Genomic DNA, 17,637 nt, shown 5'->3' with positions numbered 1-17,637 from the left:
CTAATTGGGACATCGCTCGACGCGCAAAACCCGGTACCGCTCTCTCTCTCTCTCTCTCACCAGCTTCGAATGTCTGCACGCCTCATCTTCACGGTCTGCAGCGGTCCTGTGCGTGCGTCGCGTGGCTGTCGTGGCTCAGTTCGCTTCGGAGTGGCCGGTGCGGTCCCATATTTTCGAGCGCGCATAAATGACTCGAAGGCGATAAACAAAAAGAGCTATGTTCATATCCGCTCTGGCATGAGAGCGTTTCCCCGCCTCTCCCGCTGGACGTGTTTTTCCGGGGTCCCGTTGTCCTGGATAATTAGACCCCTGCGCATGGGGTGGGGGCGGTGGGTGGAGAGAGGGCTTTTATTTTATTATTTTGGGAGGCGGCGGAGTCACGCAACGGACTCAGACCGGACAACTGTGCTGGCGGGTTTGTTTGCAAACATTTCTCACGCAGGGTCCTCCCCCACACAACCAGGCGCACACAGGTTTCCAAACACCCTCCCTCACACGCGCGTGCGCGCACACACACACACACACACACACACACACACGCATTCCTAAACATACTCCCTCCACATTACTCATACACGCACAGGTTCCCAAACAATGGACTGACTGGTACATGATTACACATGGAGGTTAGACAGCACAGTTGTTTATTTACTAAACCAGAAACCACATGTATCATCTTTCTCCTTACAGATACAATTAAGACATGAATACGTTTTCCTCTGCCAGCAGGGTTGTCTGCTGCAGACTGAAAGGGTGGGGATGAGTGTAAGATTGATTCTTCTCAGGAAGGGGAGAGGGGGGCACAGGTTACAACCGAATAAGGAGCCGGAGAACGTGAGCAGCCCCCTGAAACAGGCTTGTGGTCACCAGAACACAGAAACGTTTCCCAGGATTGCCCTATGGAATGGCAGACATTAGCCAGGATTGCCCTATGGAATGGCAGACATTAGCCAGGATTGCCCTATGGAACGTTAGAGGACATCCAGGATTGTGCTACGGAACGTTAGAGACACCCAGGATTGCCCTATGGAATGGCAGACATTAGCCAGGATTGCCCTATGGAACGTTAGAGACATCCAGGATTGCGCTACGGAATGTCAGAGACATCCAGGATTGCCCTGTGGAATGACCGACATTACCCAGGATTGCCCTGTGGAATGATCGACATTACCCAGGATTGCCCTGTGGAATGATCGACATTACCCAGGATTGCCCTGTGGAATGATCGACATTACCCAGGATTGCCCTGTGGAATGATCGACATTACCCAGGATTGCCCTGTGGAATGATCGACATTACCCAGGACTGCCCTATGCATTGACAAGATGTGATGCCCTATACAGAGCTGCACTCTCTCAATAAAACATAGAGATCAGCGAGTAATACTGTGCGATGCCCTAAACAGCATCTGACAGGCTGACGGGGCTGTAGACCATCCGCACGGATGTGACTATGCTGATCAGGGCAAGGGGTTGACTTGCCCGATGGCGTACGTGCAGGCAGAATCAGGGGTGGGGGGTGGCATGTGTGTATTGGGTCTGAGGGTGTAGTGGGTTTCGGAGCAGGGCGGGGCGGGTCTACATGTTTCCCTCCAGGAGGATGGCTTTGAGGTCGGAAGGGGATTGGACGGTGAAGACGGTGTGGGAGGAGCTCCGCCTCTCCACCAGCGTGGCCACCGTCTCCCCCAGGTCCAGGTGGTTCAGGTAACCGGGGGCCAGGCGGTCTGGGGAGGCCACACCTGCGTTGATTATCACCTGGGGGTCAGGGGTCAGGGGGGAGGGGGGAGGGGGGAGAGTTGAGTACTCTTATATACCTGAACTGCAGCAAAGATTCCAGTTCTGAGCAAAACCAAAACCCGCATATCTGTGCTCACTGTTGCTACTGATTACAGTTTAGAACAACTGTGGTGTTCTGCAAAGGAAATGTATTCCAAAATCTTGGCTTTGTCATGTTTCAGTCCTCTCTGAACTGGTTTCATATTTAGATTTAGTCTGTCTTTGGTTTAAATCACTTGCATTTAAAATAATTTTCAGTTAAATGAGTCATTTTTTTCACCATTTTCAGTTGCCCAATATCCCTTAACCCTTGTGTTATGTTTACTTATTAGCTCCTGTGAAATTGTAAGCCTGGGTCAAAATATACCCAGGACATTATTGGCACCTTAAATATATAATACTATAATACATAAAATACACTATGTATCATGCAGTTGATGAACAACAAATAGAAACACAAAACAAGAACACAATTTACACTGTTTTAGTCACTGGTTATGAAATGCATGTCTTAAAGGTGTCGTTCCTCTTATACTAGTTCAGAACGGGTCGATTTGACCCAATCTGGGTTAGAGCATGAGGTAACCGTGAGGTCACTCCTTCATTCTTAGGCTCCTGAGAGTGGCAGCTCAGGAGCTGGAAATAGAGGCTGTAATCTCCCCCCCCGTTGGCCCGCAGGCCTTCACGATCACGCACTCGGCCCTCTGTAGCACTGTTCAGCAGACAGCTCTCTCTCTTTGGGTGCATCAAATGATCGCATAGTTTTTCCTAATATCGCAAAACACACCCATACCCAAAAAGACTGTTTGAATGTCTGTGTGGACAAAAAAAGACAAGCTCATCCACAGTGATTCTGCTGTTTTAGTGGTGATTAGCTTCGATTTTACTGTGTGCATTGCTTATATGTATTACATTTCTAGCTGAAATTTAAAAAAAAACTTATTGGTAAAAATTAACTGCAAAATATGCAAAAGTGTTGTCATTGTACCAATTGTTGTCACTGATATTTCAGGTTCACCTTATCTTCATATTAGCATTTTAGCTTAGGAAAGAGACTAGGAAAGAGGATTTACCACATGAAACAAAAGAGATTTACCAGTAAATGGGCACAGATTAGCTAAATTTGATAACTAGCACGTTCGATAATCAAGCAAAACTAACTAAAACATTCTGGACAAGCTGGAGTATCACCTGGTTGAGTTTGCAGGGCACTTCCGGATACTCTTCCCGTAGAACCTGGCAGAACGCCAGCGCACTCGCCGCCCCCACCGTCAGGAACCCTGTTCCCGGCATCAGCAGCTTATCACCAGCGCCCCCTGCAGTGTAGGAGGAGTCACTGCACCACAAAACCTCTCCTCTGATGTACAGTCAGTCCACAGAGCTTAATGCACCACACGCCAGTCACTGCATGTAATCCCATCTGCTACTTCACAGCGGTGTTATCTGGGAGAGGCGTGGGCGGGGTCAGAGCACAGGTCAGAAGCTCACCTGTGATGAAGGTGTAGGTGCTGCTGGGGTTGTCTCTCACCAGGGGGAAGAAGGCCTTCCAGGACACAAAGGTGCTGAGGACCAGAGTCTCCAGGACCTAAAGGAGAGAGAGAGGATGAGGGATGGACGGATGAGCAATGATTGGCTCGTGTGTGTGTGCTGGGGGCGGAGCTGGGGCCGTGATTGGTCGAACCCTCACCCAGTGCAGCTCTTTGAGGGTCTGGGTGTGCGGGGGCCCGCCCTGCCACCAGCTGAAGCCCAGAGACGAGACGACGTCCGTCACCTTCCCCGCCGCCTCCTCCACGGCTCGCTTCACCTGCTCCGCCTCCTCCTCCGACCCTGAGACAGAGGGGCAAAGAGACTGAGCGGCCCCAGCCTCGCACCCGGGGAGAGGAGGCGCTGACGTCCTGCAGCCTCAGCGTGACATCAGTGTGACATCAGTCTGACTGGCGTAATGGTGCAGCGTGACAACAATCCAGCAAGGTATTTAAAGGGCGGGGTCTGTACAGCAGGGAGTGTAGAGGCGGGGTCTGTACAGCAGGGAGTGCAGAGGCGGGGTCTGTACAGCAGGGAGTGCAGAGGCGGGGTCTGTACAGCAGGGAGTGTAGAGGCGGGGTCTGTACAGCAGGGAGTGCAGAGGCGGGGTCTGTACAGCAGGGAGTGCAGAGGCGGGGTCTGTACAGCAGGGAGTGCAGAGGCGGGGTCTGTACAGCAGGGAGTGTAGAGGCGGAGTCTGTACAGCAGGGAGTGCAGAGGCGGGGTCTGTACAGCAGGGAGTGCAGAGGCGGGGTCTGTACAGCAGGGAGTGTAGAGGCGGGGTCTGTACAGCAGGGAGTGCAGAGGCGGGGTCTGTACAGCAGGGAGTGCAGAGGCGGGGTCTGTACAGCAGGGAGTGCAGAGGCGGGGTCTGTACAGCAGGGAGTGTAGAGGCGGGGTCTGTACAGGGTGGGGTTTCACAGGGTAGAGATTTACAGGGTGGGGTCTGTGCAGGGCGGAGTCTCTTACCCACGTTCCCTTGCACTGTGATCAGGTTGCTTCTGCTGGACGGGGAGACAAAGCTCTTCAGCTTCTCCAGTCTGCCACTGTCTCTGGACACGACCACCACTCTGAAACCTGAGCACACCACACACACACATGCACACACGTCACAAGTTATGCAAGCTCTATATAAAATGCACACTTTTAACACTCTTTACACACATCTACACATCATACACAATACACATATGCACACATTTTACATGATCCACACACGTCATAAACACACACTAGGGGTGCATAGAGAATAAACTGTCTGCATTTGTATCTGTTCAAAAGACAAAATGTTCTCTATTTGGAACAGGGACAAATGCAGACAAACTGTAGACCAGGTTGGGGGTGATTGGACTTTATTGTAACACGCACATCCATCGGAGAAACACACAGTTGCATTATACACCCCCTACACACACATTATGCACACACTGCTCACACACATGCCTTATACACACCCTACACACACATTATGCACACTCTGCACACACACATGCCTTATACACACCCTACTGTCTCTCTCTCTCTCCCTCTCTCTCGCACACACACACGTTATATATTTCGTAGACACACATGTATGCATTATACACTCTTTGCAGGTACCACACATTCATGCACATTACAAACACAACACCAAACATAAACAAATATAAACTCAAACACATTATACCAGGGTTGGGCTCGATTCATTTCAATTCAGTCAGCCAAGCAAATGATTAAAATTTCAGTTCTTGAATTTTAATTATTGAATTTGAAAAACGGCCATAGTGGTCAATGCTTTTACCAATTAAACACATTTCAATAATTCTTAAATTGACAGAAATGAAAATAAACTGACCCCAACCTTGATTATAAATTAATCATACACATCTCTATTCACTTTGTCAGAAACACAGAGGACATTCCAGAAAATGACACAGTCACTTTGTGTTCTGTTCCACACAAGGTCCTACTGCACACTGTTATCTTACAGTATAGCTCAGTGAATGGTTCATTCAAACGACATAAACTGTTGTTACGTTTAAAATGTAAAGAAATGTAAATACTCCTATGTGCGGCGCGCGCTTTCACAGCGGGAGATGGCAAGCAGTACAGTACCAGGCAAGGCTTATTGGCGGGTTTGCCAAGAGGTGCCCAGAGACAGAATGGTCCACTGCAGACACGTGCATAGCCACCTGTACGCGGAATGATGCTATGAGTCGGGAGTTCGGCGCAGATCCGCTGAGGTAAAAACGGAGCTCGGAAAAGCACTCACCATCAGCTGGCGCGCCGTGTTGGGCAGCAATATATGCATCCTTTTTTCTTTCAGCGAGGTCCAAAATACGTACGAGTGATTTTGCCAAAGCACCAAACACCACAACCATAAATGCAGAGCAAAACGTAGCCGGTCACTACCCTACTGTTCACACGCATACATCCCTCCACACACATACATACATACACGCACACACACCCACGCATGTACCTCTGTCCAGAAGCGCTTTTACAATTCCAGAGCCCACCGTTCCTGTCCCGCCAAGAGCGAGCACAACTCTGTCGGAATTTGGCATGTCGGTAAATTCCTGCTGATGCTGATTCTGGCAAAGCAGAACTCTCTTGACTGAACTTGTGAAAGTTGCGTGTGAGCTGCGGGTCGCAGTGGATACGCAGCGCGTGTTGCACCGGAGGCTTTAAATAGAGCACAGGAGCACGGTCACGCCCTTCGGTCACTGACGCTATCTTCGAAACCATGCCCATGTCAGGTAAATGTAGAATAGTACTGTTACTGTATTACGGTTCCTTACTTTCGTTGCATAATTACGAAGTAGGCGACCACATATTTTTAAAGGACAGATGGGTAACAGACCGTACCTTTATATAATGTATCATATACACAAAACTCACCAGATTCCATAAACAAAGGAAATTGTATTTTTATGGCACGAAGGACGTATTTTGTGTGATGCAGGGTTTGATCTACTTTCCCAAATCCTCCTTTTGTAAATGTTAGTATATAAGAAACTGATAGATCTTAAACAATTGACAGAAGAATCCCTTCTCGTTCTATAAAAACAGCTGAATAACAGCTGTGTAACCTTTAACTGAATAACCTTTTTAAGTGCTCTTCTTTTATAAATCCAGTTATGTACCCCCAATGTGTCCACCTTCATCACATCCCAGAGAAAGGCTGATAGAATTCCACAGCACAGGCAATAAGGTGATAACTCGATCCCCCTGGCCCGACCAGGTCCCTCCCTCCCTGGGTGATGCTATGGGCTATTATGCAGTGGCCTGTAAGGCTGCTGGTCACTGTGGAGCCTATTAGGTAAAATCCTGGATATTTTTCAGAGGTGTAAATTGCCTTCGGCTTGGTTTTGTGTGGTGCAGTGCTGTGTTTTGTAGTGTAGTATTGTGTATGATGAGCAGGTGTCTCTCCAGGTGATTCCAGGCTGTGGTTTCTGCTCTCTGGCGCTTGTGGTATAACAGACAGTGTGCCAAGCCTGCTGAAGTGCTGAAACTGTACCCACAATGTTACAGGAATGTTTTGTCAATGTTGTAACATTGCCACAACACTGCAGCGACATTGTGGGAACGTTTTGTGTTAGCTGGGATCCACCCAGCCTGGAGAATGGGCTGGATCCTCCTCCATGACCAGAACCAACCCTCTAAATTGGAAGTACACACTCACACACTTACACACTCACACTCTTACACACACACACACAAATACATTACAATTGTTCATTGCACCACAGGATAAAGATTTATGCAGATTTTTTCCAAATTTATAAACTGAGAAATAATGTGTAAAGTAAAGTATGTTATTTCTAAACACAGCAGCTGGAGGTCTAACAAGTTCAGTTCTGATTGGCATAAATAGTGTGAATACTAAATGAATACACCACAAATTGGTTCAAATATGAATTACCATGGCATATACATAAACAACATTGTCCCCGAAAGACCAATACCGAATCTTCAAACATATTCACACACAGGTTCACTAACATGCTAGATATGTGTAAGTAATAAAGGTGTATGTAATGCTATGTGATACAATACAACATACCTTTATTAATCTCTCGGGGGGCATTTTCATTTCAAGTAAGGAGAGCAATCAGTGCTGCATGGGATCAGAGATCGCATGGTCCCTGTATCGGGGGCCACGTGTGTTATACTGCCAGTACCAGTAATGCCCTGGACGTGGTAAGCCTCTAGAATTCAAATTCCCTTCCTAAGTTCAAGTGCAAATAAACTTTGCCTGAAGGCAGATGTGAGTAAAGCGATTGGCACAAATTTGGCATGAAAGGGATCGTCCGGAGTGCATTACTATCCATCCATTCATGCATCCATTTTCTTTCTCACTTATTCCATTTAGGGTTGGGGTGGCAATAGGGCAAGCAGAGGAGCTCAGACGTCCCTCTCCCCAGCGACTTCTGCCAGTGGGAACCTAAAGCGATCCCAGGCCACCCGGGAGATATAATCTCTCCAGCGTGTCCTGGGTCTGACCCTGGGTCTCCTCCCAGGTGGCCGTGCCTGGAACACCTCCAGAGGGAGGTGCCCAGGAGGCATCCTAATCAGACGCCAGAACCGCCTCAACTGACTCCTCTCAATGCGGAGGAGCAGCGGTTCTACTGTGAGGTCCTCCCGGACGGCTGAGCTCCTCACCCTAACAAGTAAGTCCCTCCACCCTATGGAGAAACTCCGTTTTGGCTGCTTGTATTTGCGATCTCACTCTTTTGGTCGCTACCCACAGCTCGTCACTATAGGTGAGAGTAGGGCTGAAGATCAGCTGGTAAATCGAGAGCGATGCGTTTCAGCTCCTTCTCCACCACCACTGTCCGACACAATGCCCGCATTATTGCAGCCACTGCACCTTGTCGTGGATTTTACCCTCAATGGAGGCAAATAATTTAGTCAGGTCACAGAGTAATTCAGCAAAATACCTTTCATTTGGCCAAATAGGAGAAACCGTTCAAGCACTCATCACAGAGTTTGAGAAGAGAGTCTCAAACTTCTGTTCACAAGTTCTGCCTCTTATATCTTTCCGTAAGATATCTTTCTGTGAGGAAATTCGTATGGCATGACACTTTCTTACCAACCCTCCTATACCATCTTTATGTTTTCCTCAGAACCTTTTGCTTCATCCCAGAAACCTTGACGAAACGCCTAGTTTCCTGGCGCCTCACGGCGGGCGTGTGTGTTCCTATTTAATCTAATTTCTTAGTCTCCCTTCACATACAATCTTGTTTTTTACAGCTTGTCTTCATTTGACAGTATACACAAAACATGCAGTTTTCAAAAGAAACACACAGGCTATTGATTAGGATATGACATTTTGCAAACAATGGTCATACAGATACCACATGATTATATGCTTATAGCAAATGTACCTTTAACTATGAATTTCACTGAATTTACAAAGTGTCCCTCAAATCATTTTTACATATTTGTGACCTTCTCAGACACCTGTGGCAAACTTCTTGCCTCCCCTTTTGTACCAAAAATTGTTGCAGTTGAAACTTGGCGGGACGCCCAGAACTTTATATATCTGACTTCCTCAGCTCATCTACATTTCTTCCTCCTCGAAGGTCGTTCTTTCCCAGTACCTTTCCATTTTGCACGTTTAGTTACATACATAGTTTTGTTATAAACACACAAAAATACATTTCATGTAGTTAAACACAGTAAGCAAGCTTGTTTTCTATCAGAACCTACACGACGGTCAATCTCCCGATCCCTTTTCCCCTCACTCGTGAATCAGACCCAGAGATACTTGAACTCCTCCACCTGGAGCTGTTCCTCACTTGAAGGGGACAAGCCATCTTTTTCCAGGAGAGGACTATGGCCACAGACGTAGAGGTGCTGATCATCATCCCTCCTGCAGCACTTCCCCCAAGATACTCCGAGGAACACTGTCATATGCCTTCTCCAAATCTAACAAACAGAAGTCAATAAAACACTTGAGAAGCAAATTCCCATGCCCCGTCAAATATTTGGGAGAAAGTAAAAAGCTGGTTCGCAGTTCCGCGGCCTGGGCGATTATGCATGACCAATTAATTAATTCAACTGGCATTTGTTCCTAGTTTAGAACAAGAGATTCACGTACACAGGTACGTCTCACAGCTACAGACGCCCGGTGTTGTACAAAACACTTTCGTCAATTGAATCATGCCTCGCTAAGTGCGCTGTCCGCGCAACCAAAAATAGAGAAACTGGCCATTTTTTTCTTTCCACGGGGATCTAGAGATCATTATTTTGTGCGCTTTTAATGTTGTTTCTGTGAACATGCGTCTACCGTGAGTTTCTGACTATTTACATGTGCAACATGCCCCGTTACCAAAGTTGGGATATGCATCTCCTATATAATGCTACAATCGTGCCAATTAAACATTCAATAACTGACGTGAGAATCATCTTGCCACATTTTCTTCTCTGTGCAACGTTTAAAACATATTTTAAGCGACTGACTGACGATGCATGCAAGCTGATCGATTCACCTGCGAGTTTGAGCATAGAAACGTTCGGTACATGATGCATGGGGTCTAGCAAAGACGGCGGACGTAAGTCTACTAACAAGATATACATCTTATAATAGAAGTCAACGGACAGTCATAGAACATAATTACGGAGCCTGACATGGGCTGAGACCGAACAACCTTAATATGTGATTATTTACATAAATATTCTACCAGAATGCAGAAATTAAGCAAAACTATTAAGCAAAACTTGAGAGCTCGTTAGTTACCGTGCTACCCAGTCAATTTGACGGTCACTTAAGAAAATGTGACAGGATGAACATATTTATTTACTTAGCATACTTAAATTAATGAAAGAACTTCCTCGCACACATACTTAACCAGGACAGACTTTCACCACGCAGCTACTCAGATGTTTGTACACGTATATCTTTAGTGCGGATTCCGTCAACCAAAGAGCAAATAAACTCAACATTGATTGATATAATACAGTGGCAGAAATGTATTCTGTGAATTATTTTCGGATTTTACCGTGTAGGCTACTTTATAAGAGTAATGGAGTTCAAACGTTTTACTTTGATTAACATTAGAGCGATTTTCCACAAATGTACCCCCTCTTCTCGGGTAAAATACCGTTTGAACCTCATTTGTTATGTTAATTGTCCTGTGGTGTCCGTCGGTGACGTTATTGCATGAAACCAAATTAAACCTGAACGAAGAGACCGCACATAGCAGAACTATACCTCCATCTAGTGGTTTCTTGGATTGAATGACTTCTGTTTTTTCATGATTGCATACCCAAAGTGCATAAGACTGCGCAGCACATTGAGCTAATCAGTGAAAAAACTAGTCCTGTTCCAATGACCTCTTGATCCGCATTTCAGTAGTAGGCTATACCACAAGGATTGCACAGATCTATCTGCCACTTGGACATTCGACTGACAGTTGAGTTTGGACTACGATTTCTCTGCCTAACACTTCTGGAGAAGGGAGTGTGTCCTGTTGGCACGATGTTTCAAAACACGTCGCACTGCATCAATCGCACTGCAGTTCACTTCTTTATGAAACGGACTAGTCTCTTGATCACGTCCATAGAATCAACGCAGCTGTGATCAACTAGACTCTGGCAGCGCAACAAGCTGGATGGGAGTTCGTGTATGGCTATACAAGCTGCTTTGGAATTAATGGAAGCTGTCAAGTGGGCAAAGTTGGTAAATCGTTCTGTGACTGACGTTGTGTTGATTTGCTAGACCAGAGACAACTTGGTTTTCTCTGAAACTCTCATTAAAATACTAACCAAATCCAGGCATGTTTGGCTTCAGTACACCAGGAAGACAGGCAACAGCAGGTTTATAATTTGCAATTAAGTGATTTGACAGATGCTTTTATCCAAAGCAACTGTCAAATAGTTGTATGGCTGTTAACCTGTACTCCTGTGGATATTCAATAGATTAACTCGCATTCAAAATATAGGCGAGTTACAATCGGTGCTAATCGTTAAGCGTTGTCATTGTAGGCCAACTGAGTATATATTTTTTTACGTCTCAGTCGTGATGACTATCCTGTAGGTGGCGGACAATCCCCGTGAAACTTCGACAATAGAAGAGGGCGGATTTAATTCCTCTTTATCCCCTGGCTGACCGTTAGGAGGTGAAATCTGCGTCTCGCGGGGCCCCGTTTCGGCTCGTTCGGCAACCTGATCACCAACGCCCAAAAAGCTGAGTGTAGGAAATGAACAGAGCTGTGAGAAGATCCGCTTTTTCTGCTCGCTGAGAAAAGAGCTAGCTCCCTGCTCCGCGCCGCCTCATAGCGCATCTCCCCCGCCCCGCACTGCACAACTCGCTCACCTCCTAACTGGATTTGGGACCGTCCGTTCTCATACCTTGGACGGTTGGTTATTTCACCTCGCCCATTTACTCATAGTCTTCTTTCTACGTTTACCTCTCCATTGAAACCTCTACGGGAAAATGGCAACTGAAATCGACAAGGAAGCATGCAGGGAAGCGTACAACCTCGTCAGAGACGACAATACAGATATAAGCTGGTGAGTGTGTATATTGTGTTTGTGCAGTAAGGTATTTGTTTATTACCACACAAGGTGTGTCGTCGGTCGACAGTTCTCAGAGAAGACAATAGATACTTAGAGATGACAGTGCTATTCTGTGCTCATTCATAGCCTGTCTTCAATCAAAGCCAGTCAATTTGCCACTCATGGCTACGTAATCATTCAAAGAAAACAGTTACTGCATGTCTGTGTAAATCACCGACCGCCGCCGCTGAACTGTGAAAGCAGCGGGACGGGAGCGGCAGTGGTGCGGCGTGGATACGCCCCTCACTCGGGGTTCCTGCTGCAGGCATTCGTAACTCTGCCGACCCGATTTGTGGGTCTCCTACCGAGTCCGAGAGGATAATGCGTCAGGTGGTTTGATGGGGCCTATCCTGTTATATATTATAGGTTGATGCTATCTCACAATAATTTGGTGTTATATTCCTTGTCGTTCAAGGGTTTCCTTTAAGTATGACGGATCCAAGATTGTACCTGGGGGACAGGGGACCGAGTATGAGGAGTTTAAGCAACAGTGCACAGGTAAGACCGCCGGTAATACTGACTCTGTGACGTCTTATCAATGGCCACGGTGCCCCAAATGAAAATGTTACCCTTTGAGGTTGATGTGGCTCTTTTAGGTATAGTCTGCGTGGTGCGTAATGCAGGTGGACGGACAAGCTCTTGCAATGCAAATTGGAAGACAGGCCAAAATGTTGCGTTTGAATGGCAATACCTTGGCTTCGCTGAGAACTTACACCCACGCGAGTTTGTGTTTCTGTCACCACAGTGTTAACACTGCCCGAGTGCCAGCCTAGTTGCAGGTTTTCTGTCAGTATGTGTGCCACTGCACGCGAGCTCTTCCGGATGTGTGACACGCGCCAGTGGTGATAATCTTCTAACAGCCAGCGAATGGCGTAACCACACAGCGATGGTGTGCCCGGGGCACGCGCACTTTAAGGCTGTGTTCTCGCGGTCTCTTCGCGGATCGGATGAATGTAGCCTACAGTATTTATGTCAGTGTTCAGCGAGAAGTCCCTCGTTTTTATTAGAAAGTAACTAAATATGTTCGTAATTTAAAATTACCCAATATATGTGTGGTCTAAACCCGGTTGACAACCTTTGAGCACCAGCAATCTCTGTACCTTAAGGTTCTAATTTATAATTAATAACAGATGCAAGTAAAATCAACTCTATTAGTGAGCACTTTTCTCTGATAGAGTACCTTTGATCTGTCTTGGCACATGTATCTTCATATATATCTTCAGACTTGTATTAGCATTGAGATTTTTATATGCAACCCAGTGTATCCAGGTGAATTTTGGATGGGTGGAATGTAAACCTTCTGTAGCCTTCTGCTATTCACAAAGAACAAAGCAGGCTCTTGCTTTGTAGATGTAAGAACTGGAGACGGTAGAGTGGCTGAAGTATGATGTCACTGTCTCTGTCCCTCGGGTACTGCTTTTATCACCTCATCCATTGCAGCTGGATTCGTCCAGCGGGGGGAGGAGCCCCCCTCCCCCCCCCCCCCCCCCCTCCTGCTTCTGACTTTGTGGGTCACCTGAGGGTCACCTGGTGTAGTTACTGAGCAGAAAGAAGGCACTGGTAGAAGCAGAAGTATGTATGTATCCCCAAACTTGTTTGTGCCTGACTTCACTTAAGAGTCTCCCAGCACCTCATTTCTCCTGGTATTGCATGGGAGTGGGTGGAGTTACTGCCTACATCACGCTGAGAGAAAAGACACATTCGAGTCAAAATACTCGAGCGGTGTTTCTGCACCACATGGTTAACTGTCTTTTTTTCTTGTCAAGAACCTCCTTCTTGTGTGATGAAGTGATACTTTGCCATTTTCGTGTGGTGCATATCGCTCAGAAACATGACCTTAGTGCTCTGCGTTTCACGTCGCATTCGGAGCTGTGTACCTGTCCGAAAAAGTCGCTGAGCTTTGAGAGAAAAAACGGTTGAAGCCGAAAGAAGTTTGTGGAGGCGGGACTTTGATGTGGCGCAACGCGCGGGTTGGGGTGTAAAGTGGGCGGGCCCGAGGGAGGCGAGTGACGCCAGCTTGCTTCCTGCCCGCCCGCCCGCCCGCCCGCCCGCCAGCCGTCAGGCGACGCGTCTGACGAGGGAGACGCGCGGTCGTGTGGTTGTGGCAAGGGGCAGACGGGCTTCGGTTACCGTGACGGCATCCGCTTCCCTCTGCAGTCGATGTTTACGCCCGCGCTCGAGCGCCGATCAGAGCCTTCCCTCTGAAGCGGTGCCACTCTGCCCGGGGCAGACCTTGCTCCGGCTGCGGAAGCCTTATCAGCCGGTCGCCGGCGGCAACCGGGCGCCCAGGCCCCTCCCCCAGGCAAATACCGGGAAAATGACACCTAGCGTGATGGAGTTCTTATCAACTCGATTACGACCGTAGTTCCTGAAAACAGTGTTTGAAGATAAGTGTAAGACCACGAGTTGTACTTAGTTACTGATTAGATCACATTCTGCAGCCCTTTTGCCCCAGCAGAATCTCGGCACAGGTCTAACTGAGCCCGAGACGGTGCTGTCTGGAAAGGGGGCGGAGCCACCTCCCTTCTGCTCCCCCTCTTGGGAGTTGCTGTTCAATTTAACAAACCCCCTCCCCAGCCTCAAAGAGACTCCCAGGCTGGCGCTGACCGCGCTTCGTTTCGACCCGACCGTGACCGCCGCAGACTGCCGGTTTGGTCCCCTCGGTCTGACGCCCCCCCCCCGCCCCACCCCCCCCCCCCCCCCCCCCCCCCCCCCCCCCCCCCCCCACCGCTGTCTGTCCGCAGATGACGCGCGTCTCTTCGGGTTCGTGCGGATCACGACGGGCGACGCCATGAGCAAGCGGGCCAAGTTCACGCTCATCACCTGGATCGGGGAGAACGTGAGCGGGCTGCAGCGCGCCAAGATCAGCACCGACAAGACCCTGGTGAAGGACATCGTACAGGTCAGAGCCGCACGCACGCGTGTGTTACATATACACACCCTCACACACACACACACACACACACACACATTCTCGCACGTACACACACACGCACACACACACACACTCAGTGGTTTTTGTCTAATGCCTGTGTTCCCCCGCAGAACTTTGCGAAGGAGTTCATGGTCAGTGACCTGCGTGAGCTGGATGAGGACTACATCCGCGATGAGCTGAAGAAGGCGGGCGGGGCCAACTATGACGCCCAGGCGGAGTGAGGGGGCGGGGCATCAGTCTGTCCACTGTCTAGATATGGGGGAGACAGGCCCACAAGACACATTGGTACTTGCTCACACACACGCACACACGCACACGCAAAGATGCATACACACACACACACACACACACACACACACAAATGCATGGAAGGACAGATACGCATATGTTCCCCTGTATTAAACATACTCTCGGACAAATAAGCGCATATACACACACATGCACACCCATATACACACACACATACTCACACAGACACACACACACTCACTCACATGCACATGCACATGCACATGCACATGCGCAGACACGCACACACACACACACACACACACATACTCACACGCACATGCACACACACAGACACACACACACACACACACACACGCACACACTCACACACACCTCCCCTGCCCCGCTAACAGCTGCTGTAATTCACCTCACACTCCTCTCGGCTGCAGTGACATGCCTCGCTCCCCCCCCCCTCCCCAACCTCGCATCACGTTGTTGTCATCAGGGGCGGGGTTTTCGCGATATGACCGTTGCAAGACCGCTTGTGTGTCCGTCCCATGTGTGGTCGTGTTGTGGTTGTCGCGCAGATATGACATCACCGGGCCAGTCCCACCCGTGCTGCTCCATACAGCGGTTTCCTCAGTGTTAACTGCCCTTTTCTGTCTGTCAGCTGTTCTGTGATTGGCTATCCTCACCATAGGGGGGCAGGGGTTCAGAATTGAACCAAGTCTACAGCCTTCAAATCCATCTCACCCTCTCAAACATGAATCAGCGGGTGGGGGCCATTACCGTGTCTGACTTAACTCCTTCATTTGGACAGACCCCCCCTAAAAGGAATGTTTTTTTTTAAACATTATTCTTTCCCTCTGAGAGTTTAACCTAGATTTATTTTTATTGGAAAAAGGAAATCTAGGAACTAGGAAGAGAGTACTGTAACCACCTTTTATTACTGATCGCTCATTTCAGAATAAAACATTTTTTTTTTCAATCTTGCTTGTGGCTATTCAATTTTGTATGCACGAAAGCTGCCTGTGTGTGTGTGTGTGTGTATGTGTATGTGTGTGTGTGTGTGTGTGTGTGTGTGTATGGGTGTGCGTGCGTGTGTGTGTGTATGTATGTGTGTGCGTGTGCGTGTGCGTGTGCGTGTGCGTGTGAGCGTTTGCAATTGTGAGTGTGGATCAGTTTGGGGTGTGTCCGTGTGTCCGCGCATGCATGACGCTGACTGTGTCTGAGTGAATGTACATGTGTCTGTGTGTGTGTGACGGCAAATTAAAAATGATTGTGTTTCTATTAAATGGTAAATGGACTGCATTTATATAGCGCTTTTATCCAAAGCGCTTTACAATTGATGCCTCTCATTTGCCAGAGCAGTTAGAGGTTAGGGGTTAGGTGTCTTGCTCAAGGACACTTCGACACGCCCAGGGCAGGGTTTGAACCGGCAACCCTCCGACTGCCAGACAATCGGTCTTACCTCCTGAGCTATGTCGCCCCTATTACATTATACTGTTTCTAATTTGATCTCCTGAACTAAACCAACTCTGAATAAACCAACCGAAGTTCTGCACCTTCTGCCACACTTGGAGTTCTATGGTGGGGCGGGGAGGGGGTGGGGGGAAAGATTCTTGAAGGGGATCCCAGTTGCCATGGTCACCACTACTATTGGACTCAGCCAATCATAACCCCCAGCCCCTTTTACTCTGCCCCCCCCCCTCTCTTTCTCTCCCTCCCCCTCGTCTCTCATCCCCTGTTTACCTCAGCAGACGTGAGCCTGACTGCTTAATTACTTAATCTGTAAGCTACGGGCCTCATGCCGTCTGCTTTTATGACAGTGTCTCTCCCTGAGAGAGAGGGGGTGGAGGCATGAGTTTCGTTTGTGCAACCCCCTGGCAGTAATGAGTTTAGCTTGTGTGTTGCATTTGAAGAGATGCATTCGTGCTGTGTTTGTGTGTACGGCTGGTGTGCTTAAATTTGCTTAAATGCGTTCGTGTGTGTGTGATTTTGTGCCTAAATTAGCATATCTGTGCGTGTGTGTGTGTAATGTATGCCTGTGTGTGTGTGTGTAGTGTACACCTGTGCGTGTGTAGTGTAGTGTGTGTGTAGTGTACACCTGTGCGTGTGTAGTGTAGTGTAGTGTGTGTGCACATGAACCCGTGTTCAGCAGTTGTCTACGATCATGAAAATGCACTTTTTGTACGTCGCTTTGGATAAAAGCGTCTGCCAAATGAATGTAATGTAATGTAATGGTGCATGTGTTGTTAGAGTGCATTTGTGCGGTCTGTTTAACCATTTCAGTCCCAGTTGTTTTTACTTCTGCTCTGTATGGCAGTTTATGTAAAATTACAGGATTTTAGTGGAACATTGTTGCGGATTCCAGGCAAATGTTTAGCTTCGGTCATCATGTAAAGATGAAAGTCCCGGAAATGTTATATTTTAAAAGCTTTTATGATTTTCCCCCGAGTGTCGTTGTATTTAATTGCCAATTCCTGGACTCTGGTAAATGATTATTCACACAGGCAAATAAAGACGTTCGCTTGCAAGTTTTTTTCCCCACAGCCACTAAGGAACATTTCATTTTTACTGTACTATATATGTATTATACTACTGATTACATTTTATGTGTTAATATAG

The 17,637-nt window shown here is 47.8% G+C and overlaps 2 protein-coding genes across 3 annotated transcripts; one reads left to right on the top strand and one right to left on the bottom strand.

Moving 5' to 3' along the window:
* Window positions 1-623: 623 nt before the first annotated feature.
* LOC118214939 lies at window positions 624-5,963 on the bottom strand. Of its 2 annotated transcripts, none has more exons than XM_035395239.1 (6): window positions 5,761-5,963; window positions 4,269-4,376; window positions 3,463-3,602; window positions 3,264-3,360; window positions 2,967-3,091; window positions 624-1,754 (listed from the first exon to the last, which is right to left on the bottom strand). In XM_035395239.1, exons 1-6 carry the CDS (start codon window positions 5,843-5,845, stop codon window positions 1,578-1,580), a joined length of 732 nt encoding a protein of 243 aa, XP_035251130.1. In that variant the 5' UTR covers window positions 5,846-5,963; the 3' UTR covers window positions 624-1,577. The 2 variants fall into 2 exon arrangements, with proteins under 2 accessions (XP_035251130.1, XP_035251129.1); XM_035395238.1 differs by lacking the exon at window positions 5,761-5,963 and adding an exon at window positions 5,551-5,714.
* A 5,410-nt stretch (window positions 5,964-11,373) lies between these two features.
* Window positions 11,374-15,138, top strand: LOC118214740 (coactosin-like protein). The gene is made up of 4 exons (XM_035394920.1): window positions 11,374-11,798; window positions 12,259-12,341; window positions 14,588-14,745; window positions 14,889-15,138. Exons 1-4 carry the CDS (start codon window positions 11,722-11,724, stop codon window positions 14,997-14,999), a joined length of 429 nt encoding a protein of 142 aa, XP_035250811.1. The 5' UTR covers window positions 11,374-11,721; the 3' UTR covers window positions 15,000-15,138.
* The last annotated feature ends 2,499 nt before the right edge of the window (window positions 15,139-17,637 follow it).

The sequence above is a fragment of the Anguilla anguilla genome, chromosome 16, assembly GCF_013347855.1.
Source record: "Anguilla anguilla isolate fAngAng1 chromosome 16, fAngAng1.pri, whole genome shotgun sequence".
NCBI classification, from domain to species: domain Eukaryota; kingdom Metazoa; phylum Chordata; class Actinopteri; order Anguilliformes; family Anguillidae; genus Anguilla; species Anguilla anguilla.
Note: the sequence above shows the minus strand (reverse complement) of the source record. Positions and strands in the feature narration are given on the sequence as shown.

Excerpts from the sequence above, each read along its gene's own strand:
- LOC118214939 (XM_035395238.1), bottom strand. The coding sequence starts at position 5,659 with ATGGTTGTGGTGTTTGGTGCTTTGGCAAAATCACTCGTACGTATTTTG. Across the intron at positions 4,377-5,550 it reads ACACGGCGCGCCAGCTGATG|GTTTCAGAGTGGTGGTCGTG; the intron begins GTGAGTGCTTTT and ends TGGTGTGCTCAG. Across the intron at positions 1,755-2,966 it reads TGCCCTGCAAACTCAACCAG|GTGATAATCAACGCAGGTGT; the intron begins GTGATACTCCAG and ends CCTGACCCCCAG.
- LOC118214740 (XM_035394920.1), top strand. The coding sequence starts at position 11,722 with ATGGCAACTGAAATCGACAAGGAAGCATGCAGGGAAGCGTACAACCTC. Across the intron at positions 12,342-14,587 it reads GTTTAAGCAACAGTGCACAG|ATGACGCGCGTCTCTTCGGG; the intron begins GTAAGACCGCCG and ends GTCTGTCCGCAG. Across the intron at positions 14,746-14,888 it reads TGGTGAAGGACATCGTACAG|AACTTTGCGAAGGAGTTCAT; the intron begins GTCAGAGCCGCA and ends GTTCCCCCGCAG.